Raw genomic sequence first — 26,985 nt, 5'->3', positions numbered from 1 at the left:
TCTGCCAATTCATGGGCAGAGTTAAAGTGGAAAAAAAAAAAAAAAACACCTCTACTAGAGTAGAGGATGGAGGAGGAGATGAAGTAGTCTTGGTATTTTGGTGTGTGTGGATGAGTACCGAAGGGTGTTCTGGTAAAACACAGGACTTGGAAATAAGTCCAACTGAACTCCAAAAATGGGAAATAAACTGTTTTAACAAAAACGCACTTCATGTTTTGATAAGTCTGACTTTTGATAAGTATGACTTCTAAAATACATTTTCCTTGGATCTATCAATATTTTGCGTGTGCTCATGTATCTATGTGTAGGTCTGCACAAGCATATGTATTATTTTTATCTCTCTCATATTCTACTAAGATTTATAACGTTTTCGTTGTAAAGTCAAAAGTGTGGCATCTGCGGACTCTTTCTACACTGGACAAACTGTGTATCATTCATTTTGTACAATTTATTTAAGCACATCTTGTGGCTGTGTTTGCATACAGGTCTGTCTAGCTGTGGGGAAAAAAAAAAAAAAAAGTTTATTACTTAAAAATCCAGCACTAATTTTGCTATGAATGGTTGACTTTACAGGGGAGTTTGACACAGTACAGAGCCCCTCCACGCCAATCAAAGATCTTGATGAGAGAACATGTAGGAGTTCTGGGTCAAAGTCTCGGGGTAGAGGGCGGAAGAATAATCCATCACCCCCTCCGGACAGTGACTTGGAGGTATGCCTGCAGTAATTGATGAATGGTAATGTGGAAGTTTCTTCTGATGAAAAGTAAATTCTGAAAAGTACAGCTGTGGAAATAGCTTAAGGCACTTTAGAAAACATCATGGACTTGATGTCACTAACTGAACATAACAGATATTAGCTGCTGTTTTAATATACATGTGTAATGAGACATTACAGTTCTGTATGACAAGGTAAGAAAAGTAAATGTGATTCAGCCTTCCACTTTTTAGCTCTGATTATGGGTCATTTAGTTCTTCATACAATAGAACCGCAAAATTGTGAGACTTGTTTATTCAAAATAGTCAGAGTTTCTTTCAGTTTTTTGAATAGGAAATCTCAAATAGGTTTCTCAGTGTTACTACATTTATTTATGAATGCAATGTAAATATTCAGGATCATTTGTCCATAGCCTTTCAAGTAGTTATGAACAGACCTGTCTTTATGTTTTAACTAATGTCAGTGGATTTCAGTGATGTAGCTGACATGAGTAAAGTTATGACAGTACTTAAGTGTAATATTGATGCCTTAGTGAAGAAATATACCTGCCTAATATATGCAGGGATGATTTAAAAAATGGATGATCTCTTAACAATGGGGTAATTATAGTCTTAGTACTCCTGCATTAGCAGCATGCTAATATAATAATGCGGGAGAAGGAAGCTCAGCGCCTGCATGTGTGTAACACTGACATTGGAGGAATGTGCTGTTCACCTGTCTGCTGTGCCTCCTGCCACCATGAGACAGGTGTTCAGAGTGGTTAGCTCTGGCCAGCCATGCTGCCTATGCCTTCACTGACCACTTCTGGGTACAGCAGAAAACAGACCTTTGCTAAGACTTGGCTAATGATAGTCAATGCTGGGGTGATAGGATAGGCTGCAGTGCAAAGCACTGAATTCACATGCCATGTACATTGCTTTTATACAGTAACTGTTATTAATATACATATTTTTAATCCTAAAATAAGATTTAAATCCTGTATGACATTCTGTGTGGCAGGTAGTACTTCTGCCCAAGACTTAATTCTTGCTATGCAGGAGAAAAGAAGAACCTTGAGTCACTAAGACTTGTTATGTTACTAAGAGGAGTATGTGAGTTTATCATTACAATAACTATTGCATTTGACCCCCATCATGTTTCTGAAATCTGTGTTTAATTAATATTGTCTCCCCTTTTTTTTTTTTTTTTCAGCGTGTATTTGTTTGGGATTTGGATGAAACAATCATAGTTTTTCATTCACTGCTTACAGGATCCTATGCACAAAAGTATGGCAAGGTATGTGATCCATGATTTCCGTGTTGATTCACTGTATCATAACTGTCTGGCCTGTACACCTGTGTGTTCATAATGGCTTCAGGGAAGGGAAGGTGTGTAGTAAACCCCATTTTCAGAAGGTTAACATGAAAAAGTCAAGGAGAGAAAAGAGATGAACTGTAAGCACAGAATACAAAGCAGTACTGAAGCAGATGTTACAAATGAGGGGAAAGTTTATAGAAGAACAAGGACAAGGTTCCTGATCTACATTGGAACAGTCATTCCAGGCAGACAATGGATTCAGTGGGCAAATGGAAATAACTGACTGTATTTGGATGCATAGAGGAAAAAAGTAAGAAAACTGGAGGAAGAAATAAGAAAACTAGAATGATGGGTTTACAGTGAAACTGATGAATCAGGATGAGTAAGACAGACAGACCTGTTTAAATGCCAGCTGCAGATGTTATTCTTTTACTCCCCAGCTTTTCCATTGCATCTTTGGTCCCACTGGCTGACTCTAGTCTGAGTAATGCTAGGGAGTGAATCCCTCTCCCCACCAGACAGTTGCACTCATTCTCTTTCCTGCAAGGAGATCCAAAAGGCATTCAGGTCACAGAGCAGTGAGTGGGAAAGCAACAGGAAGAGGGAGGGAAGAAAAGAGGGAGAGAAGGAGGGAGAGGAAAGGAGCCACAGCCCACTGGATGATAAGGTGGAGTTGCCCTGCTGAGTCAGCAGGGAGTCCTGCTGGTGGCAGGAGCAAGGGGGAGAAGGGGCTGGGGGAAAAAAACATCATGTAGCAGTGGGAGTGGGCTGCCAAGAAGGACAGAAGTTAATCAAACAAAAACATTAGGGCAAATGTATGGAAGGGAGAAAAATGGACATGAAGAATGTTGGTATGCATGCAAGAGGTTTACTAGGTGTTGTGCCATTAAAGAATAATTAATGCAAACTTATTTTTGCTTAAGAAAAGCTTAAAACTTAGACAAGCAGAAGAACTGCTTGTTTATCATAAGTTTCCTGCCTCTTTATCTCAGCCAGAATCAGATGCTTAAGAGAAGCCTGTGAGAAAGTACATTAGAGAAAAGCTTTCCACACCCAAACTCCCCAGCCAATGGGTCAGAAATTTCCAAAGCCAGAACCTCCAGATTATAACTGCTGATGGGCCAGTCCTCTGTGTTTCAAGGCAGATATTTGTGGTTATAAAAAGAGAAAGGTAATAAAATACTCACAGACCCAGACAAAAATCTGATTTTCTGGATTGCTAAGTGTAATTATTCATGTCTTATACAAAATAGGCTTCCTTATGTTGCAACTTAACAGCCCTGTATCATTTCAGTACTCTGTCAAAAACTTCTGCTGTTTTTCAAACACAGAAACAACAGCTACTTTGTCAGAACCATTTCTAATTTCTTATTAGCAAATCAAGAGAGAAACCTAGCTGAACATGAACATTTGTATAACTTTTGAGTATAGCCCACAGACTACCACAGAGCTTGCAGAATTGCCACAGTGATGCTGTCATTTCTTTCATCCGTGTTTGATTGTGCCCACAGGATGTTTCCATCTCATGCACCTCACATACTCTATTAGCAAAGTCTGAATCAACTATTACAAAGTTTTAAAAATCAGAGCAGATTTTTCTAACTCGCAAAAATTTATGGATAACTATAAACTGTCTTAAAGACAGCTACAGAAAAGTAATTCCTCTTGGATTCTTGCTTCTGTTATGAGTATGGATACTTGAAAAAGACCAGTGCCACTGGTCTTTAAGAACTCAGCTGTTACTATAATTGATTCTCCATACAGAGATGTTAGAAACAGTAAAGGCATATTAACAGCCAGTAGTATTGCCAGCAGATAAAGTTGGCTTGTATAAACCAAAAATATCCCAAGGGCACATGAAATTAATGTATTTATACTGCTGAGATCAGCATCAGTAAACAAATGTCATGGACAATCATGAAGTAAAAGGAGAGGAATTCTTAAGTAACTTTTTTTTTTTTTTTTTTTGTACTGATAAGCAACATCCATACAAATAGGGAAATGTGTTCATTTCCAGGGACTGTAATAGAAAATTGGTTTTTGTTTTGTTTTGTTTTGTTTCTTTTACCCTACAGTAACTACCTTTAACATATTTATAGAGAATGTAATGAGAAGGTACCAGTTAAACTGGAATATGTATATTGCTGTCTGCAACAGTAGGATGTGGCAGTGCAAAAGGGAATGCAAGCAGAGCTTATCATTAGTAGGCTTTAACTTTTGCATGTCATTGAAGTGTTGTCTAAACTTAAGATGGGATCTGTCTGAGCCTAAGTGCCTAAGAGGATAGACATAAGAGAATGAAAAGATAGCACAGCTGCACCTCAGTCAGCTTCTGGCGCATGAACTCTCTAGCAGATGTAGCCCTTATCATTCCTGCATATGATCTCTATCTATAAACAAGGTCTTAATTCAAACCAAGGTTATGAGAATTGGATCACTATGAGGATAAATAGCCCATGAATGGTGAAGTTCCCAGCGAGCACAGTGGTCTTTTGGAAGCGTTGCAGGTGCTACTTTTTCCTAGAAAGCCTGTACAATGAAAAATTCTTAGGGTACTACAAAATAACAATGATACTAAATTATATCTTTGTGATGATTTTTTCTCTGAATAAAAAAATAAAAATAAAATTAAAGGTGTGTAATATTAATAGATACTCAGTTGCACATGTGTATCTTTTCCATATTTATTTTATATTACTATTGGGTTTAAATATTCTGTATTTAAATATTCTAAATGAGATTAGAGATTCTTTAATGTGGGAAGGGAAGGAGTCTTTTTATACCAAGTGTGCTCACTTTGTACTTTAAAAGGGTGAAATGCTGTGTTTAGGACCAGTGCAAATACACAGACAAGCAAGGATATTTACCCTCTCAGTTCTCTTATATCTATTTCTTGATGTGTGAACTTTCATTCTCCTTTTTCATTATGTCTTTACCTAATTTCTTCCAGTGAGCAAGGAAAAACAAAATATTAATAATAATAATAATAAAAATCTCACTTTTCTGTGCATTATAAAATGCATGGAGTGCAGTATGTGGGGTTGGCTGTCATGCTGTTATAGCTAGGGGGAGAGACCAGCAAATTGCTGCCTTTAACCTCAGCACCAGTAGAGCATAGCTTTGAACTCAACTTAAGCAGGAGAGATTTGGCCAGAGGCAGATCAATGTATCACTTTAAAATATCAAGATATAAAGCGTATCCAGAGAACGATTCTGTGTCTTGCTGTTTTCTACCTGTTGATGCTTCTGTCTGACTTTTGGTGTAGTGGTTATTTGATCACATTTGTCAGAATTAATATAAGGAAAGAATAAAAAATACCCTATACCTCTGTTAGGTTTCAAGGTAACTGTGCTGTTTCCCAGCATTGAAAGTACCTCTCATTGTTCACCTCATTTGCTCATCTGCCTCATACTTCATAAAATTAGTACATTGCTATTTTTAATTATTTACTGCAGTAGTAAATCATGAACATCATCGTTTGAGCTGTTATATTATGACTTGTGTGGCTGATGATGGTTTTTGCAGCTGAGCACCAGTTGGCAGATACACTTTTCTACAATGCTGAACTCTTAAGTAAGGATTTGTTGATGTGACAGGACATGTGTTATATTTCATCATCTGTTAAAGTTTATGAGGTACATTCTTATTCCCTGTGAACAGCATATATTCTTTGTTCCATTATATTCCAGTTATTCTCAGTGATATAAGGCTGATTAAGCTGATTTTTTTCTACCTCAGAGCATTTATATTTCATTCATTTCCACCAGGTCAAACCAGAGGGCAAGGATGCACAGATAAATGTTGTGAGTTAAAGTGGAACTGGTAAAAACAAATAGTATGAAAGTCCCTCATACCCTTGGGAAGATGAGAATGTGATCTCCAAGTGCCAAAATCAAAACCAATCCACACTTCATGATCACATCCTGACATTTTTTATAGAATTGCAAATGCCAGGAAGTTGTCAGGGAGGCCATGTTAACCTTGTAGACTTCTCTTGAACAGGCTCCGAAGGTTTTTATTGCTCACATACTGCTTCTCTAGTCATTAAACGGAAAAACTTTGTCACTATTAGCACACATGTTGACACTCTCAAATTCACTCATGAACATGCTTTAGTTCGTCTATATTAATCATGTATCTCTCATGACTTCCAGTTGTGCTCTCCATTCACTCCCTCATTGTCTGAGACCTCTGAGTCCATTTTCCTACTGCCTTCTGGAGAGCACGGAACAGAAACTCCTTGTGGAGTACGTGAGTTGTCCTTCATCAGCCACCAGATATGGTTATTAAGAGATGTATTCTCTTTCTCCATTACCACTTATGTGAAACTCTCCAGGAACGAGTATCCCCTATGAGATTGTGAGAGCTGAACTTAAATCTGGGATTCCTATGTAATGTAGGGAAGTGTCTTTAAACTAAAAAATATTAGTATATAAGTTAAAAAATTCTACTTTTTTTTTTTTTTTTTTTTTTTTTTTTGTTCCAGGGGTCACTGCTGCTGTTGTAAGTCTGTCAGGACAGCCATCCATTGAAAATCTATTATTATAACATTATTCATATATTTTACTTGTTTGATTTCTTGCTTATGTTTAATACTTTGTGCATACAAATTCCTCTCAGAATAAATCTACCTGACTGCCTGTTTACCTACTTGTCATGTGAGGCTTTGTATAAAATTCTTTGCTATGTTTGTATTTTATTTTTCCAAGAAATGAAGTTATTTTTGAACATCTTGTGCTGAAAACCGACCTTCCAAAATAATATTAAATAGTTTTCTTCCAATAATGACCACTGAGCTTTTGGGGCTTCATTCAAGCCACTTTTCTCTTGGTCAAAACGTATAAATATTGGTTGTCCCAGGATATTTTTACCTAGTCTCCCAGGAGGCATTCTAGTGGATGGACCAGTCTAGTAGAAAAGTCCAAAGGCAGACAGTCTGGCTCCAGTTTAGTGCCTTCAAAATAATGTAACTAAAGTGGTATTTTGGTATACAGAAGTGCCATAGCTGGTCCTGTTTCCTTTGCATGCTAGTGATATCTGGCTAAAATCAGATGGCCCCTCTGAGGGCCAAAGAGTTATGCTGGTTTATTCTGCAAATTATCTGGGTAAAACTTCCAGATTTGTTTTGTTTAGTTTCTTTATTATTATTTATTATTATTATTAATTTCCTCTTTAGTATGTGCTTATGCAGAGTAGCACAAAACAACATTTTGGCAGAAGTTTAGTCTGCCTTTCATTTAATTTCTCAGTTTGCTGTGCTTGAATCTATATCAGCTGCATATTTCTCTCTTTTCAACTCAGTTCTTTTTGCCACTTGAGTCAGTCTGCAACTCCTGCTTTGAGTTGAAAGACAGTAAAATAAAGATTGGGATGTTCCTCCACATTCTGCAAACACTTTAAAACCACAAGACACTGATAAATCTGCTTCCTCTGTTTATTTTTCTATGTGAAAGGATGGACTTACATGGCAAGAGCTGGAACTTGATGTCTAATTCTTGTTAAACAGTTGCAGTGCATGTTTGTTCAAATTTATTCAAGGAGGAATTGTTCCTGCCTTGAGATTTCAATTCCAGTGACTCTTCTTAGTAGAAGTTGTTACAGGGAGATCCCAGACTGATTTCATGCTAAGCTGAAATGAAGTCTCTTCGTTTTATTTTATTTTACATATAGTACCTGGCAATATCCTACACATGCCTTTGTCAAAACAGGAATGTAGGAAATCTAATTTTAACAGTAATAAAGTCAGGCATAGTTGGTTACAAATGTTCTACTAATAAGAAAATAATAAAAGCTATGTCATATTTATATCTTTCAAGTATACTAGGCAAAGCAGGAAATTGTGATACATATTTGGTAGTTTCTGTAAAAATAAATTGGATTATAATGGAATATGTTATAGCATATTTCCTCATTTCACTCCACTTCTTCCCAGGAAGGAGAAAAAAAGAGGCTGAGAATCAGAAGTTTAAGATTCCAGTCTTGGAAGCACTCCAGTGAGTAACTTAACTCACATAAATAATAATGAGTTACCACCTGTGCATAAAGTTATGCACATACCTTAGTGTTCATAGGACTAAGGCAAAAAAACATTGCAAAAACTCTTTATTATATTGTATCTAAGGAGAAAAAAAAATAATCATAATTTACTGTGCACAGAAGAAACTGCAAGGGAAAGGAGAGAGGAACACGTGTATACATGATGACATTTTGATAAAAGCATTATGGCTTGATGAGGAATCTCATGAGTCCAAAGTATTTTTATGATTTGTGTTCTAAGTATCTTACATGATTTTTTGCAAATCTGCTGACGTGCGTTCTTTAATCATCCCTTTGGAAAACTGACCTTTACACTTGCTGCTGCCTTCACCCACATGGTTTTCAGATCCAGTGAACATGATTGCAGAAGACGTATGGGATGAAGTTACGTTACTAGGCACTGCCTTTGGTTTTTACTTCTAAAAGATAGTCTAGACCAGTTCAAAGGTCAATATAAAAATATTTCCTTTCAGTGCCAGAGCATTGTATCTAACTTTGGATCATTACAATTTCTTACACGCTATTCTCCTCTTCAAGTCTGACTTTTTCATGAGCAAGGGTCAAAATATGTCTATGTTTCAGATTTTACTATTAGTTTTTTAAGTGCTTCAGGGCAGAAGCCATCTTTTAATCTGTCTTTGTGAAGCCCTAGAGTAGCAGATGTATGATCCTGATTGGGAAGCCTTTGATCCTAATACTAATGAATGATCATTTGAGGTTTTGAATGGGGTGGTGGTTTTTTTTTCTTCTTTTTTATCTTCTTCTTCTTTTTTCTTTTTCTTTTTTTCCAGATGGGAACATACTGGTAAACTTTTAGACTTGTAATATCAAGGTATTAAAAAAAAAAAAAAAGATTTCTAAAAACTCACAAGTGTCAATCACTTTAAATTATGAAATTTAGATTTTTGTTCTTGTTTTAATGAGAAGAGTATCATAACCACTTTTGAAAAATATTGTAGTATCTTAAGTGTAAAATGTTAGCTTAACCTCACAAGCTCAGGCAGATGATTAAGGCAGTGGAATAAGTAGTTACCAGCTGTCAGGTAGGCATCAGAAACTGTCCATGTGTGCTCTTATCCTTAAAGAAACGTAAGATGATGTAATTTTTCTCAACCTCTTTCCTAGCAAGCCTAGAAAAATCAAATTAAATGCCTCACATTTGCTGCGCAATAAAGTTTCTTAGACAAACATTTCAAAACAGGAAATTTTTGTATCTTGCTGAGGTAGCATGATTTGATAAAATGAAAGCTGACCTACAAACAAATAGAAACATTTTGAATGAATCCCATCCAGGGACAGGAATCTTGTTTTTCAAAATAAGTGAAGAGATTATCTGTAACAAAATCAAATTTGCATATGCTTTCACATTACTGTAGAGTACCTTAAGAATTGTGCCATAGATTGTAAACATACTTAAGAATACTTAGAAGATGCTTGCAGGAACTTCATAGAATACCTGCAATAAAACCATACATGAGATCCTGGGAATTCTCCTGTCTGCACAGGAGAACAGTACATATTTAGACCGGAAAGGACAAAGCACAGTGAGGATGCATATTGGAGCAGCAGAGTTTAGGGAAGAACTTATATACACATAAGCAGAGGTAAGGCAGTGATGATTTATTTATTTGAAACTCAGTCTGGGGAAATGGACAAGGGTTCAGACTGCCTTTTGTACTTTTTAAAAACAGAAACATTAGAAATTGAAAAGGCCACATAAACCATACCTTCCTATGGTTATGATAATCCTATACCTTCCTATGGGTAGGATAATCAGTTACAAAGAAATCACGTGGTAGAGGTAAAATACCTTTCCTAATCCTGTTTATCATGGCTTTGTTGAGGACTTCTATGTATCCAAAAATTGTGAAGATAAGCTAAGAGGCCAGAGGAATTGTGTGGTGGACTGGGTATCACATGGAATAATTTTGTTCCAGCCTCTGCCATGTACATGGGCTCAGAAAAATCAGTTACAGCTTCTTGATTCTTTTTTCTTCTGCCCACAAACTGACAATCAAGGTACTTATATATTTTTATAAAAGACTCAGGGATGAAAAATATAGCATATTTTTATTTTAATAAATATATATTTTCTCTTAGGTATATTTAGTGGAAAGTACCCTGCCTGTTTACAGCCTTATTTATGCAGGTTTACACAGGGCCACCAGATTTTTCCCTTTGCCATAGTTTAGCCAGGTTACAAAAGTCTCAGCATTCAAAAAAGATGATTCAACATACCCAGTTCCCCGAATGTTTTCACACAGGTTCAGCAAACTCTTCTTGTAGTGTTATACTAAAATAGCTTAATACTGAAAGGATTTTAGAGAAATTTGTTGCAGTGTTATTTTTCAAAATACTTTGTATATAACATTTTTTAAAGTCATGATGTAACTTAAAGGTATTTAAGTAGCTAACCTTGATTTCTGTTTTTTAAGGATCCACCAATGGCAGTGACCCTTGGACTACGAATGGAAGAAATGATTTTTAATCTTGCTGATACACACTTATTTTTTAACGATTTAGAGGTAAGAATTGAAGGAATATAAATGCTGTTATATCTGGGGTTTTGACACAGCGGTTTTGCTGTGCATTACTGTTTGTTATGTGTGATGCCATATGCCTTTCCAGACTTCGGATTTGTCATATGCTAATCAGAGAGGTGTTAGCCAGGTGGCGGTGAGTTTCTGTGGCACCAGACTCCTTCCATGACATGTGTAATCTGCAAACTACACCTTCCTCTCCAATAAAGATCTTTCTCCTATGGCCATCTTTTCAATGCCTATGGATTTAGATTTTTCTGCAGTGATTTCCAGGAGAGATGTAAGTGTCTCCCATTCTTTCTCTTGAAGTTCTCTACATTCGCTTTGAGGGGGTGGCATCATCTGATCTAAGAGACTGCACTATTCTCTTCACACTCCTGAGTATCCTTTTGGCCACCCTTCTTGCCCAAAGATAGAATATTCTTCATTTATCTCAAAGACCGCAACATTAGTGAACTGTGACTGTGTCATCTCCAATGCTGTAGAAACTGAGGTCACATCTCAATTTTCTTCTTACCACCAGTGTCCAAACCTTTCTATTAGAATATAGAAGCTTATGTGCAGGTCATCTTCTCCTCTTCTCTACCCCCTGAAGAATACTGTGAGTTTCAAGTGAAAGATTACAGACAGGAATGGCTCATTCTGGAAAATGCCAAAATGGTTTATGGAATAAAAATTAAGGTTTATGGAATAATAAAGTCTCTATTTCCATATAAACTAACAAAGAGGCCTTTCTGAACTTAGTTAAGAAATTTCTGGATTTATTTATTTTTTTTGTTAAAAAGACTAAAGAACTTGTAAGCATTGAAGAGAACAGTTATTTATAAATTTTGTGAGTCTAAAGATTCAAAACACCATTTATACATCTGATTCAATTCCATACTTTTTTGGTTACCTTCCCAGTAATTTAATTTTTGACCCTGTATTCCTTTCAGAGACTTTGAGTAAGCCATGATCAATAACACAACTACATCTTTGTTTAGGTTCTTCACTGTCCCATGCACTTGGGAGACACTCATCACCAGGTTTCTGGAAGTATTACAGATAGAAGTTTGGTCAATCCAGACATTGTCTCTGCATATCAAATCCTGTTGGGTATCAAATCCTGTACTATCTAGCTTGTAGATTTTTTTCATCTTTTACTTATTTATTTCCCTTCCAGATAAAAGGGGAAAATCTGGAGAGAAGTTCCCATGCAAAATTTTAGATCTGGCAGGCTTTCAAATATCCAGAATGTAGTGTGTCACATCCTGACAATGTGGAGCCTCCTGGTTGCCCACGTTTTCTTCCTGAGGTAACCAGGAGACCACACGTTTTGTCACAACATACCCAGGGTGTGCCACTTGGCATCTGGTCAGAAAAGGGAGAGGCTTGTTCCTGGGGAGCAACCACTGGGGATCACTTGCCTGTGGGAAGCACGCAGATGGACAGCCAAAGGGACAACTGCCTGGGGAGTGGGCCCATCGGCAGTGCTTCACAGACATTTCGTTTCTCTCCAGAAGTCTGTATGTGCTAAAGTGGAATGTGGCAGCCTTACAGCTGTGTTTATTTATCTCTTTATTTATTTTGTGGAACAGACAGTGGATGAAAAACAGCTCTTAAATTGAACTGCAGACTTTTCAGACCTTCCCCTCACCTAAATCAGTTGTTGTCTTAGTCACAGTGGATCCCTGATTTCCCTCTGTGTACAGATATTTCTCCACTAACAGCAGGTGGAAGACTTAGAGGTTTTGTGTAAAATGCTAGAGAAAGGTCTTTGGTGAATGAATACAAAAAAAAAAAAAAAAAAAAAAAAAAAAAAAAAAAAAAAAAAAAAGAGAGATTTTTTCATTCACTGGGCTGTTGTTTTTTCTAGCGTGCACTTTTGTTCCTTTGTCAGCTGTGGGCAGTGGGAAAAGCACCACGCTGAAGTCCTTGTCGTGCCCTGCAGACCTTACTTGTTCTCAGCTCTTTTCATGTCAAGAAACTAGGATCTACTTCACCCTATATCTGCACTGTACTTCCTCTTTCCAGCAGCAGAAACATAAGACAGTAAAACCCTGGATATGCCTTCACCAGTCGGTGTTTTATTGCAGTCTAAGTGAGTCATCACTTGACAATGCAAGTGCATTCAGTGAATGTTCTCTTTCTAGTGCCCTGTACCAGGGATAGATTCCAAATCAATTTTTCAAAGCATTGCTTAAATTTCTTTTTAGCAGACCTTTGCCCTTGCATGTTCAGATTTCATGTGACACCCAATGAACTTTAAGCCTTTCAGTAGCATGTGCCCAGATTTCTTCAAGCTTGTGCTGCATTCAAGAGGAAGAGTTCAGCAAAATGGATCTTTGACCTCTTTATATACTTTATTCTTGGTTATGGCCATTGAAGCTTCATTCCATTCTTTATTTATTTTATTTGTAGATCTCCAATTCAGCTTTCATAGGTGACTCTCAAATCTGAGTCATCATCTTTTGTATATTCTTCATAGAATGGTTTTAATATCCTGTGTAAAAATTCATACACCAGTTCATTCCAGAGCTTGAACATTACCCTGATAGTTTTCAGTTTTAGATAAATCAAGAAAATGTCCTTGGGGATGCTCTTTTAAAATTTCGTAATCAGTTTGATTTATTAGATTTGATTACATTTCTATATGCAATTAGGTCTTTTCTAGTTTGGAATTCAGCTTTGTTTCAGAACTATTATAAGATTACCAAAATTCCAAGCTTTTTACTTTGAAGCATGGCATCTTGTGCCGAAGTACATAGATGCATCCTTTAATACGCAGATGATTAGATCTGTCTGTTTAAACACGTTTGCAGAGCACATGGCCATTTCTAAGCACTAAATATTACAGTGTATCTACACGATGACCAACTGAGAATTCCCCAGTTACCCAGTTCTCTTTCTCTCTCTGCTTTCCTTCCTCCATCCTCCCACAGGAGGAGGGAGGTAGGCTATGATCTTGGTGATGATCTGCTGATAGTCATTGTCATCAAGACATGAGACCTTCAGTTCTCACTGGATATATGTTTTTCTTTTTTTTTTTTTTTTTTTCAGTAGACAGATTATTGAGATTACTTATACTTTCTTCATCTCTCTTTTCTAGTGCTGAGCCATTAGGTCTCATACCTTCTGCCTTGCTTTCATTTACATCCCACAATAAACCATGTCTCTGGATTTGGCAATTGTAATGTACTAGTGAATTTATATTCCTTTGTATTCCTTTATATTTCAGTCACAGCATCTTCTAGGCTCCCCTTTTTTCTCTTTCTGTCTAGGTTACAAGCACTGCATACCAAGGTTTAGTAATAACAACCAAGTTATTGGAAGTTATCACATACAAAAATAAAGTTTTCCTTCCTTTATGCAAATCTGTCTCACTACAATGACTGCTGATGCAGAAATTCCAATCTGTTGAGACATTCCCCACTGACCCAGTAACCCATGTCCTAATCAGCCAAGCTGCAGTTTTATTTCAGCCTAGGCTGTTCTCCAGCTATTTCATTCTCAGTGTATAAATTTTAGTTAGTTTGAGAAGTATCACTTGGGAGGGCAGTTGGTATTTTGCCATGAAAATAGGAGTCTGGTGCTCTAGAAAGTTCATGTGCCTAAACAATGTTTAGAGCTGGGACTAAGATCAGTAACAATAGCCAGAGTAAAGCATTCTGTTCTCAACCAGGTAAGGAATAGAAGGAAGTTTTTGTTCTTATCTCAGTATTAATTTTAAGGCAGCTTTTAGAAATGTTGATAAAACATGCTATGCACACCCACAAAACAGTTTCTACAGTTTGCAAGCATGAATTTGGACATGAATCTTCCAACTCTATCATCAGTGTAAGAAAAGTATATTTATTTCAAACAGACTGAATTACATTTCCATTTATATCATAATCGTATCATATTCTAAGGAAGGTTTTGTTTTGTTTTGTTCTGTTTTCTCATGAGAAATGGAAATGAGGGAGAAAAAATAGATATAAATAAGTCCTAAAACTTGGGAGGCAGGTCAAACTGTTTTTAACAGAAAATGAAGCAAATACATAAAAAGGGAGATTTCTGTATAATCTGAGAAAGCATAGTGTTGAATATTTTAAGGGTGATTTGTTGATTCTGCACTCTCAAATTTTCAGTCTCTAAAACTTGCTGCAAAGAATTGACTGCTCTCAGATATAATTTAAATTGGTACTGCTTCAAGCAAAAGCCTGTTATTATACCTAGATTCCTATCCTGTACACTCAGTATTATGACATATATTTTTCTTTCTTAGTTTTGACCTTGCACTGACTTGTGACTTGAGTATAGTCAATACTGTAGCTGCTGTGAAAAGGATTTCACTTTAACATTGACAGAGATCTTTCCTTTCCTCCTCCCCTCAACTATTTGGTCTCTTTTACAAGCAATTCAGATTTAGTGTTGTGCCATCAGTTGATGAGAACTACCTCCAGTCTGCTTAAGCTGCCTGCTTTTTCTTTTTCTTTTTCTTTTTCTTTTTCTTTTTCTTTTTCTTTTTCTTTTTCTTTTTCCTTTTCCTTTTCCTTTTCCTTTTCCTTTTCCTTTTCCTTTTCCTTTTCCTTTTCCTTTTCCTTTTCCTTTTCCTTTTCCTTTTCCTTTTCCTTTTCTTTTTCTTTTTCTTTTTCTTTTTCTTTTTCTTTTTCTTTTTCTTTTTCTTTTTCTTTTTCTTTTTCTTTTTCTTTTTTTTTCTTCTTTCTCTTTCCTTTTCTTTTTCTTCTTTCCTTTTCCTTTTCCTTTTCTTTTTCTTTTTCTTTTTCTTTTTCTTTTTCTTTTTCTTTTTCTTTTTCTTTTTCTTTTTCTTTTTCTTTTTCTTTTTCTTTTTTTCTTCTTTCTCTTTCCTTTTCTTTTTCTTCTTTCCTTTTCCTTTTCCTTTTCCTTTTCCTTTTCCTTTTCCTTTTCCTTTTCCTTTTCCTTTTCCTTTTCCTTTTCCTTTTCCTTTTCCTTTTCCTTTTCCTCTTCTTCTTCCTCTTTCATCTTTTTCTTTTCTTCTTTTTTTTTTTTTCTTTTTTTTCACCCCAAGTAAAATGTAATCATTTTACTTGAAGTTGATGAAGTAAACAGGACAAAATAAAATGATGCGAAAAGTGGGGGGCACATGAGTTTACTGTTGGTCAGCAAATGAGTATTGCCATATTGCTTAGGAGGTGAGCAATAGATCTTAGGGGAGAAGAGAAAGGGGAAAAAGGAGGAAGGTACGGGATGTTGTTGATTTAGATCCTTTCATATGGCTGAAAACTTAGCAACTTTATTTCAGGAATAAGAGGCAAACAATCATGTTTCCTTCTTCTTCTGTTGCTGAAGCCAATGAAAAAATTGTTAGAAAAAAAAATTGTTAAAAAAGTAAAAGTGAACAGCTGAGCCTTTGCCACCCACTCGTATTAAACTTAATTAAATTGTCAGTGGAACAGTTATCTGTAATTTTCAAGGCTGGAACAATATAGCTGAACAGCTTAACAAAACCCAAACAGCACAGGAAGTCCTTCTTATCCATGAAGACTTCTGTGTACTCTCCATTTAATTAGTACATGTTCAAATACACAGGACCATTTTTTAAACTTCTAGAACTATCTCATACTTCGACCAGCTCCAGTGTAATCAGTCAAGGTGATTAGGAAACCAGATGCTGCTCAGATATTGAAAAATATCAAGTTAGATTTTTTTTCCCAGTGGGACCTTTCATCTGATTTTTGAGCTTCTTTTCCACACTGGGTGGAGTCCAGTTGCTTTTTTTTTTTTTTTTTTTTTTTTTTTTTTTTCTTGAGTGTAAATAATAAATTAGGATAAAGGAATGAATCTTTTATTTCAGCTGTCACTTCCCTTTTTCTTTCTCTTTTCATCTGCTATTTACATCCAAAAGCACCTTCTTTAAAATATTCTAAAGCTCAAGCTAATCTTCTTAGACAAACCAAAAACTTCTATTTCTCCAGTGGGGAGAAGAATGATTCATTTTTCTTCCTTGAACGCAGGTCTTTCATGCTTGTCTTAATGTGTTAAGCTGAGCTCAATTTGGCCATTAATTCTTTTAGACTTGGTACATACATTTTAATTATGATCACTTGTATTAAAATGAAGTATGTGTTTATTTTATACACAAATTGCTATTTTTTTTAACTTCATGTGGATAAAAGTCTACTGATGTTTTCATTCAGGGAAAAGCAAACAAAGTTTTAGACAGAAATGGTAGTTTGCGAGAAATATTGTTTGAAGTAGATGACTCAAATGACTATTTGAAGCATTAAACTGTTCATTTTGAAAGTGCAGCTTCTTTTGTCTTATGGTGAGAGTAAATTGGAAAACACTAGCTGAGGAGTCATTTGTATGTAAATACATCCTTGAACTTTTTCATAAAAAAATAGTATTATGTTAATAACAGCTATTTTAATTTTTATTTTTATTTTTAAAAATCACTTCCATACAGTAATGTAAAGTCTCTGAATACTGAATTTCCAGTGTGTCTTTGGGGTAGGTTATTGCTGCTAGCAACTACAGAAATTAGTAATACGATTCCTGCTTGTATTTACTGTTGCATGGTGGCTTGAGTTTTTTATTTATTTGTGCTTCTCCTGCATTTTCCTATCTTTCTCCTGTAACTTTTGTGCAGAAAATGATATTTAATAGCTACCCAATCATAAAAACAGACTGGGGGGGGGGGAGGGGGTGGCGAGTGGAGGGGTCAGGTTTTCAATGTACCTCAGTTCCCAGGAATTACTTCCATCCCTTTTGAAACCAGGAAATAGTCAAGTTAGTCAAGTTCTCCAGGACCACTTGATTGTCTGCAATTTCCCAGCCACAATCATTTGGATAAATCAAGACAAGAATCTGATAAGCATCCAAACTCCAAGACACTCAACACAAATTACATGCCTTTTAAGGTTCATCATCCCTAGCTTTTAGGGAGCAGGGGAATAAGCTTACAATGATTTTGGACTATTGGTGTGCTACAGAGACTACAGGAGTGAATTGTAATTGTCCTTTTTTCAATTTAAATATTTTTTATGGAAAGTCACACTAAAATTACAGAGCACTTTTCTAAAGGCCTGTTTTAACTGATAATTTATACAGCACAGGAATTACAGGTTGTATTGTTTTAAGGAAATTGATGGTGGTAAAAAGCTGTAAGTGTGCATACACTGCCATCTTCTGGTTTAGTTAGTGGCCTGCAACGATCATATTTTCATCTGTATTGAGCATATGGTGAACACATTCTCCTTTAAAATAATTTATCATTTGATGTTTTTTTTTTCAACAGGAATGTGATCAAGTTCACATAGATGATGTTTCTTCTGATGATAATGGACAAGACCTAAGGTAAGATAGAGCATTTACTTTTTCTTTTTTATTTTTTTTCTTTAAAGATTAAATACATTAAGCATTTACAGGAGTACATTGTATTTATTTTTACTGTATTTTGGGTGTTTGCAGTACCTACAGTTTTGCAACTGATGGCTTCCATGCAGCTGCAAGTAGTGCAAACCTTTGTCTGCCAACAGGTGTAAGAGGAGGGGTTGACTGGATGAGGAAGCTGGCTTTCCGTTACAGAAGAGTAAAAGAGTTGTATAATACTTACAAGAACAACATAGGAGGTGAGTTTAATTGTCACAAACAATTTAGAATGCTGGTCGGGTTCAACTTCATGGCAATGAACTTTTGCCAAATGAAATTGCCTTGCAAGCCACAGAGTGAATAGAAAATTACTTGACTGGATCTTGAGCTATTGAAAGTCCCTGACTGTACGGACAGATCCAACATTGTGCTGTTGTGTAGGAGAACCAGAGATGGAGAAGCAAGGCAGGCTTCCATTTTATTTGCACAGAGGTCCCTTTTCTCCTTCAGATCTAGATTAGTTGTAGCTACATCCTCCTGACTTACTTTTGGTAAAGAGACACTTATTCTACATCAAACAAGTTGTTACTCTAGGAAAGAGGTTGTGTAATTTCCACAGTACAAACTACTTCTGGCTGGCCTTCTTTTACATCCTACAATTTCTTGAACCAGTTGGTAACAACATACTTGCTGCTTAATTCTCTGCTCTGCACCTGCTAGTCTGTTTTCTCTAGTGGATGCAAAAAAAACTCTAACATTGCCATACCACTAGTCCCTTTTGTTAACTCTATAGCATCCACAGTTAATTTTGTTTGCAAGAAATCCACTTTCTTTTGGGACAGGAACTCTTCTCTTACTAGTTTCATTCATGTACTCACTCATGTAAGTGCCAGCAAGCCTTTAAGAAATCATAGCAGCCTAGTGGCAAGAATCTGTCCTAGAGAGTCCTGTGCAACTTGCAGAGGCCTCTTCTGAGGAAGGAAATAGGTCTACCTCAAGAAGTCCTAATCAATAGGACTACCTCAAGAAGAGACTGAGAGAATAGGGAATATTTCTAAAGCCACAGTTGAAGATGAAACAAGGCCAATCCAACCAGGAAGCAATCGAAGTGAACACTCTCCCATTCTACAACATAGACTTTTTCAACTCAGATGAAATTTATTTCAGAGCAACCTGAAACTCAAGGGAAATCTCACCTTCAGCAAAACTAGCTTGGTGTTCTTTTACTATTGCTTGCCCTTTCTCAGAAATGGGTAGCAGTCTACTAACATGGACAGTGAATTAGTCGTTAGCTTAATGATTTTCTAAATTACCTAAATCTGGCATATGTATATTTTATGTTTAGTAGTTCAGAGTCTTTAAATGCCACAGGATAAAGCAACAAGAGCAAAGGGTAGTAATAGTTGGACGGCTTTTAATTGTTCTGCCTTGCCCTTCATTTATGTCATGAATGGAGTTTTTATATATTAAGAATACTTGAATCATTAATATACATAGGTTTACTAAGTTTTTCTTATAGAATCTCCTAATGCATCCAAGATTGCAAAAATCCAAGATTGGTTTGAAAAATATGTACTTTTTAGAAGTACACTTTGAACATAGTCATGTATACTGAATATATGAAAAATAATAGGATGATGTTTTTTCATATTGTGGTGAAATGTAAAATTGAAACAAATAGCAAAAATATATACATTCCAAGTAATACAGAATTTAATTTTATTTATTTTCTTGCTTTTTTACATAAAAGGACTCCTGGGACCTGCTAAAAGAGATGCATGGTTGCAATTAAGAGCAGAGATTGAAGCTCTGACAGACTCCTGGCTAACAAATGCACTTAAATCATTATCAATTATCAGCACAAGGTATGTATTGAGTCTACTATTAAAAATATATATATTTATTTTTTAGCTTTGGATATGCAATATCTATTTCTGACATTTTAGGTTACAATGCACTAGTACGCTCAAAGAACAGTATAAGTCTAACATGACTTTTGAACAGGACATAGGAAAGATTCTACGGAAATTGATTTCATTTTCTGTGATTCCAGCATTTACTAGTATGAAAAGTCTTTCAAAATGTGGTATATGTTCCTGTGTACATTGAAAGAGTATTTTAAAATTGTGAGCCACCCTTTATTATCTTGCAGGCAACATCCTCTGAACTCCAGGTTTCTGTTCTGGGCTTCAATGTTCATGCCTATTTGCAGTGGTACCTAAATACTATATAAATCCCAGAACACAAAATCATTTTCTTTCAGTTGTTCCAAATTAATCAGTATGATTAAGCATATATAAAAGTTTTCAGAAGAATTAATATCTTTGTTTGATGCTACAACTGAGATAAAATTCTGGGTTCCCAGTCATGAGACATAAAATCAATTGTTCTTCTGAAGTAATAAAGCTGTGAGCAATGCTGCTGATTACTCATTTAATATGTATTTCAATATTAATATGTATTTCATTAGAAATTCCCCCCCCCCCCCCCCCCCCAATAAAAATGGTTTAAAACTGTAATGTAAGAGCAATGTTAAGCCATCTTGCCTTCTGAATAAGTCTGGGAAAAAGCAATCAGCATTAAATTAAAAGAGCAAACATGAAAAGATGCTGAAAATGACTTTAAATGTAATTACTTTTGCAATAAGCTTCTCAGCCATTCTTTATTTTTTTAACAGTCTTAAGCACCTCAAGAAAAAAAAAGTTAAGCAATTTTTCTTTAACAAAAAAATGTTAAATGAAAATTGTGTACGCTACCATATGTAGCTCTGCATTTCTTTCCAAATTGCTAATCTTCAGAAAAACACTGTATAGTAAAGATCCGTTGAGCTTTCGAAGATGAATTTGATGGAAGAGTTATCACTTGCTCGGTTAAATAATAGTCTTTTATCTTGTCTCAAAGAATTGTACAGTTATAAATCTTCAGAAAATATACCCATGAGGCAGCTAAACATTACCTAAATGTTACTGACAGGAAGCTGAGATACATTAACACAGAAATAGCACCCTGTGGTCTTGCTTGGAGCTTTTGGAAGGACCAGGATCAAAAGTCACAACTAGTGGCTCTCAGCTCCATGTTCACATCACAGTCATACTGTTGTTGTGTCTGCAATGGCCTGGCCTTCAGTTTTCTGTTGTGTAAAAGCTAACTCAGCTTCTCCATTCAACTTTTCAACCACTCCATTCAATGTTATCTTCTCTCCCTTTTCTCAGAAAAACTCTTATTCTTGAAACATGAAGAAAGTGATGTCAGTGTGCAGAAATGTATACTGGCCATTTATTTTCCCTCAAGACAGGAGTAACAAATGGTATTTCTTCTTTCTCCTAACACTTCAGTTTGGCTGGTAGCTAGTGCCAAGTAATCACCAGCAGGAAAATGATGCTTTGAAGTCATTGAGACGTCTATTCTCAGAGGCAGTTAGTGATCTTATATGTCTATTTCAAGGGACTCATCTTCAAGGACCTGGTTTTCATAAATCAGCATGGAATACTTCCTGCAAATCATGCCAACATAAGTCTTAAAGGATTTTGCCAAAATGTTTATGTATATTTTTCTGGAAGTGATGGTGCTGAATAGCAAAACCCTGTGAGTGAAAGTAAATGTAGAGGAATCTTGAAAATATGCTCTACAGCTGGTTCACCTCATCAGCATTTGGGTAATGATTTTAAACTATTCAAATTTAAATTATTTCTCTCTTTTTAGGAGTAACTGTGTAAATGTGTTGGTAACAACAACCCAGCTTATCCCAGCACTTGCAAAAGTCTTGTTATACAGCTTAGGAGGAGCTTTTCCTATTGAAAATATTTACAGTGCAACCAAAATAGGTAAGAAAATTATTCTTTTATCTATTCTGACTACACTGCATTATCAATAATTCTTTGTCTGTATTGAATGGATTCAAAACAACTTACTCTTACATTGTTATTTAAAACATGAATGTTTAAAGTTGTTTATGTCAGTAATAATCCAAATTCAGCTTCCTTTTGGTTATTCCCAAAGGCATAAAGTTTCCAATACTGAATAAAAGCCTCAGAAACAGAAGCTTACCTGCAATCATAGTATATCACTGAGGGTAATGAAAACTGGTACCAAAAGAAGCTGGGCTGATGGATGCCATATCCTATTGCTAGCATACAACAGAACAGGCTTGTGTAAAGTTTGGAAATTCATGGCATTTGGAAATCAGATCCCAAATTGTCTTGCAGCATAAGAAAAGTTACCATTCTTGTGAGATATGACACAGCCTACAATGACAGATAATTTTGGCAGGTTTTGTGATTTACGATTTATTAATGTAAGAATGCTTAATTTCAATACCTGTGATATCTCGTATAACAAGGAGATTGACACTTCATTTACAAAAGTATTACAATTCATCTCCTTAATGATTTTCACAAGTGAAAAAGCTTGTGAAAAGAAGTTAAAAACTAAAAATATAAAGTGTCAGGAAAATCAATTATCTCCATTACCTGTTAATTAGCTTTAGCTCATCCCTTGACACAGAAATGCCTTGAATCCTTTAAAAAAAGTCAAGGCACAAAGTAGCCTCAAAACAACATAACATTGAACAACCTCTGGAATTAATGTCATCTGTCATACAGCCTGTATATGTTGGCTTCAGTTATTGAGATTGCACTCAGGCCAAAGGAAGGAGCATTATGAAATCACGCCAACATTGTGCCGAAGGGGGTAGAGAGTGAAGTAAAGTCTTTGGAGGCTCTGTGGAAGGAGTCCTGCACCATGATTTCCTTCCTAACAGCAGTGTGGCTAGAGTTACATCCACGTCAGGAACACGCAAACTCTTTTGAGTACAAGATCTACTTTTCATCTCAGTGAACTCTGCACTATGCTGAGCACAGGAAAAAAACTGTAGTTTTTGCTTGCACATAATGAAATCTCATCCTCGTTCAACAGTTAATACGTGCAACAGTTTTTGCAATCATAACCCTCTTCCAGCTGAAAAAAAAAAAAAAAAAAGGCAAGAGAAGAGCACTATGAATCATAGATCTAGAACTAAGGAGCTCGTGAGAAGAAACTGAAAAGCCTGGGGCGGGGTTTAGGGTATGTGGAGAGGACATACTAACAAAGCAGGTATGAAACTATTGCAAAGAGGAAAGAAAGAATCTTTCTCCACACTGCTGGGAGGTATGACAATAAGTGATGATTTAATTGCATGTGTAGGTTGCAAATCAAAGAGAAATTTCCTAATGGAAAAGTTAATTAAATATGGAGATTGCTTGTGGAAACAGTGAAATTATCATATCTGAACAGTTTAATTATCAATAGCATAAGCATTTAGTGATAAAACTGAAGCTTGGGAAGATGGGTAGATGACTTTGCAGTTTATTGTTTGTTGTTACTGGGATAGCCTGCTTGTTTTCACTATCCTCTAAAGAGCCAGATACTTCATGGAATTTCTCCCAGGAACCTGTTGTCTTATTTTATTTTCTGTGTCCGTTGTTCTCCAAACACATTTTCCATTGTTCCATGATGCATTTTTGCAGATACGTTAAAATTAAAATTGTAGCTGTCCTTGAAATATTATTACTACAATAATAGGGAAACATTTAAATTCATTTATTCTTTCACTAACCTATTCATTTTCACAATGCTTCTAATTTCTTCATCTTACTTAGTGGCTTTCCTGAAACTCTTAATAGATTTATGTTTATCTGAATCATCTTAGAATCACTAAGTGAACTAATTCCTTCTCAGCAGTCTCAGCTCTAAGTCCCAAGGCTGGAAACTATAAAAAAGTAGTAGTAGTAGCAATGTCTTACCACTACAATAATCCTTTGTAGAGTGTCATGATAACTTGCTTGATAACTTGAACAAGTAGTGCATTGTTTTTCAGGCAAAGAGAGCTGTTTTGAGCGTATAGTGTCCAGATTTGGCACTAACATAACTTATGTTGTGATTGGAGATGGCCGAGATGAGGAGCATGCAGCTAATCAGGTAACTTCACTCTGAACTCTTATCTCATTTATCTTCCAGGAAAAGAAAGTTGCTTTGAACGAATAATGCAAAGGTTTGGCAGAAAAGTAGTGTATGTTGTAATTGGGGATGGTGTAGAAGAAGAACAGGCAGCAAAAAAGGTAACCTGTCTCCTGAAATGTTGGTGTGATACATAGCTACTAATGCAAGCCTTTCTGTTTGCATTTCTGTCAGTGTTGCACAATGGCAGAATGACAAATAATTTCAGTCTACAGGTGCAAGGCAACAAGAGCATGATGAGATCAGCACTTATAGTAAAATGAACCATTTGGATTCTAGCATTTGCTTCATTTCAGTTTGGAATGAAAAAAATGCAAAATTATTTAAAAATAGACCCCCCCAAAAAAATGATTGGGTCAAAAATGTCTGACTATTTCAAGCAAATTACAGATAAAAAGAAGACAGCAGGGGTTTGACATGAAGGTTGGGTGCTCATTTTCACTGTTTTAAAGCAGTGAAAACAGAGTGGTTTCAAGAGAAATGTTACAGAGAATGTGGAAAACCATTAAAAGGACTGTGAAGATTTTTTGTTAACATTAACAAAAGTATGTAGGTAGCTGGAGAAAATATGATGAATTAATAATTTTTAGAAGCAAATATTAATAGTTTGCTTCATTTGCATCAAGAAAGACACATCTGTAAATGGAAAAAGAAAACAGCATACTGATTGTGCACCAAATCTGTGTTTCTAAAAATTAAAAAAAAAATAAATAAATCTGGAAGGATTGTTTCCTCATCTTACAAGCAAAAGTCTAAACTTCACCAGATAAGTTTTCATGCTCAAAAAGATGAAAATGGTAATAATTTGAACTGTATTTCATAGTATGGGCCCTGAAAATGTTCAGAAAAGTGAAAATTTTTGCCTCAGGACATCTGCACAGGGCAGTTTACATAAATATCTTTGTCCTAGCAGCAGTAAAATTAAGCGTGTTTTTAGTAGTAAGTTTTTACAATGTAATTAGAATTAAAAGAAAGTGAAAATATCTGAAATGCTCATTCCAAATGGTTCCTTGATATAGGTACAGTACTGGTGATGGGTCTTTCATAGTTTGTGCTAAACTAAGGTGGTTGGATTGTGTACTTCTTTCCAGTTTGGCATGCTTTTTTCTTAATGTTGGCTGTATTGCATGAATAGATACAGAATTCAGAGGGACGGATGCCCATTACAAATAGATCTGAACAGAACTTGAACTGAACAGAACTGAACAGAACTTGAAAGTATAATTTTTATTGTAGCCTGAAAAATTGCTGAAAGAGTAGTGCGTATACCTGCACTATACACTGATGCTTTTTGTAACACACTATCTTCTTTTAGAAACTGAAATGTGCTATTTTCTCCCCCACCCTCCCCTTTTTTTTTTTTTCTCCTATAAGGACAAAACTGTAATTTAACTCTGTTTTAAAGTGTTGTGTGTGAACCCTCATTTAATGAAAGTCCTATAACTTCGTCAGATGAGCTTGCAAAGTATAACAAGTGGAGCAGAAACCGTTAATGCTCCTTTGTATGGGTTTCCATAATAAAAATATAGCAAATAGCCCTTCATAAATAATGGGCTCTTTCCAAAGACACTATTAAGAAAGACTGTCTAATTATTTTACTTCCAGTTGAGCTATTAACATCAGATCTATTTTGGCCTGATTTTTGTCAGTACCTTACTAGCAAAAATCAATCCTAAAACACAGTGGTGTAAAATCCATGGTGGTAATCTGACTAGACTTGTTATCAGACACCACGCTCTGTCATAGCATTCATTGTTCCTGACCTTTTTCCCCCCTCTGATAAACACAGCACAACATGCCTTTCTGGAGGATATCCAGTCATTCGGACCTCTTGGCTCTCCATCAAGCACTGGAACTAGAGTATTTGTAACTGTGTTCTAAAGTTGGCGATCCTTTTTATATATATATATATTTCAAGTACACTGAAATTTTATGTGTGATTCAGTGCCTCTGGCTTTACACATATGAATTGTCTTAAGAAGGGAAGAAATATTTGGAATTAAAAATTCCAAATTGAAGAATTCAGATTGCTGAATGGAGTTAAAACATTAGTGCTACGTAAGGAAGCTCTATGGTCTTATATATGCAACGTTTTTAAATGAATTAAAACTGTGGAGGTTGCTGGTACACACCAAATGAGCCCTGACAGGAGTGAACAAAGGACTCAAACTGGCAAAGCACCAACACGCGTTTTCCAACCGACAAGGTGGTGTTCAACAACATTCCTCAAAATGGGATATATTCTCAGCACTGAGGTTTGAACCAGACTTTAGCCTACCTAACCCAGAAAATCTGAATTGGAATGCACTCAGACTGTATAATGACAATCCTGTCTAGACCTGTAATTTGTGTAAATTATTGATGAAAATAATTTACTGTGACTTTATTAGCAGCTGATTTTGGAAGTGGATGCAATTTTTCTTTCTTTTTTGGGGGGACAGGGGAGGGAGAGGGTTATATAATATTGTCTCTTTTATAAGTTTGGCAAACAGAATGTGCATAATGATGTGTTGTGCCTTAAAGAAAAGACTGTGTTTGTGTGTTATAATGTAATTTTGGTTAAAAACTATGTAGATAAACAAAAAAACAAAACAACAACAAAAAAAAAGATTTTGTGATAATTTTTGACATGACCAAATTTGAAATTCAAAGAAATCAAAGAGCAGGGCTGCACCAAAGCATTTAAGTATTTGCTGCAGTAAGAAAAAAAAATAATAAAGGAAAGTTTGTGTTTTTATTCGGATTCTCAGTAATTCCATTGATTGTTTGAGGAAAGTTAAGAGTATGTTGGGAGGTTGATATTGGGGACCGCTACCTTGAAAGCTAAAAAAAAAAAAAAAAAAGTGTTTAACACCTTCAGCATCAGTTCTTGATTCTCTGATGAGAGTGCTAAGAGCCATATTCGTGAATTACTTAGTCTTCTGAAAGCCATACAGTGAGTACATCTGCTGTGTGTGAAAGAACAAATTCCCACCCAGCAGAAAAAGGTACCTAGAGATCACTGGTGGCATTACCAGAGGGTGAAAATGCGGTATTAAGCACAGATAAGGGATAAAACACGAGTTCTTTAGAAAGAAAAAAAAAAAAAT

The 26,985-nt window shown here is 35.8% G+C and overlaps 1 protein-coding gene across 27 annotated transcripts in view; it reads left to right on the top strand.

The window, feature by feature from the left end:
* EYA4 (EYA transcriptional coactivator and phosphatase 4) overlaps positions 1-26,633 on the top strand; it is a 152,825-nt gene extending 126,192 nt beyond the window's left edge. For 15 of the 27 annotated variants that reach the window (XM_068677373.1, XM_068677372.1, XM_068677366.1 and 12 more), the window contains 10 exons: positions 574-710; positions 1,907-1,990; positions 6,167-6,259; positions 10,484-10,573; positions 17,829-17,887; positions 18,002-18,162; positions 19,653-19,767; positions 21,605-21,726; positions 23,897-23,997; positions 25,686-26,633. In XM_068677373.1, coding sequence (XP_068533474.1) covers positions 574-710; positions 1,907-1,990; positions 6,167-6,259; positions 10,484-10,573; positions 17,829-17,887; positions 18,002-18,162; positions 19,653-19,767; positions 21,605-21,726; positions 23,897-23,997; positions 25,686-25,766 — 1,043 coding nt within the window. In that variant the 3' untranslated portion in view covers positions 25,767-26,633. Of the gene's footprint in view, positions 1-573; positions 711-1,906; positions 1,991-6,166; positions 6,260-10,483; positions 10,574-17,828; positions 17,888-18,001; positions 18,163-19,652; positions 19,768-21,604; positions 21,727-23,756; positions 23,858-23,896; positions 23,998-25,685 lie in introns of all 27 variants that reach the window. The other 12 variants (XM_068677384.1, XM_068677377.1, XM_068677395.1 and 9 more) reach the window with 3 other exon arrangements.
* Positions 26,634-26,985: the final 352 nt, after the last annotated feature.

Source organism: Anas acuta, chromosome 3 (genome assembly GCF_963932015.1).
Source record: "Anas acuta chromosome 3, bAnaAcu1.1, whole genome shotgun sequence".
NCBI classification, from domain to species: Eukaryota; Metazoa; Chordata; class Aves; order Anseriformes; family Anatidae; genus Anas; species Anas acuta.
Note: the sequence above shows the minus strand (reverse complement) of the source record. Positions and strands in the feature narration are given on the sequence as shown.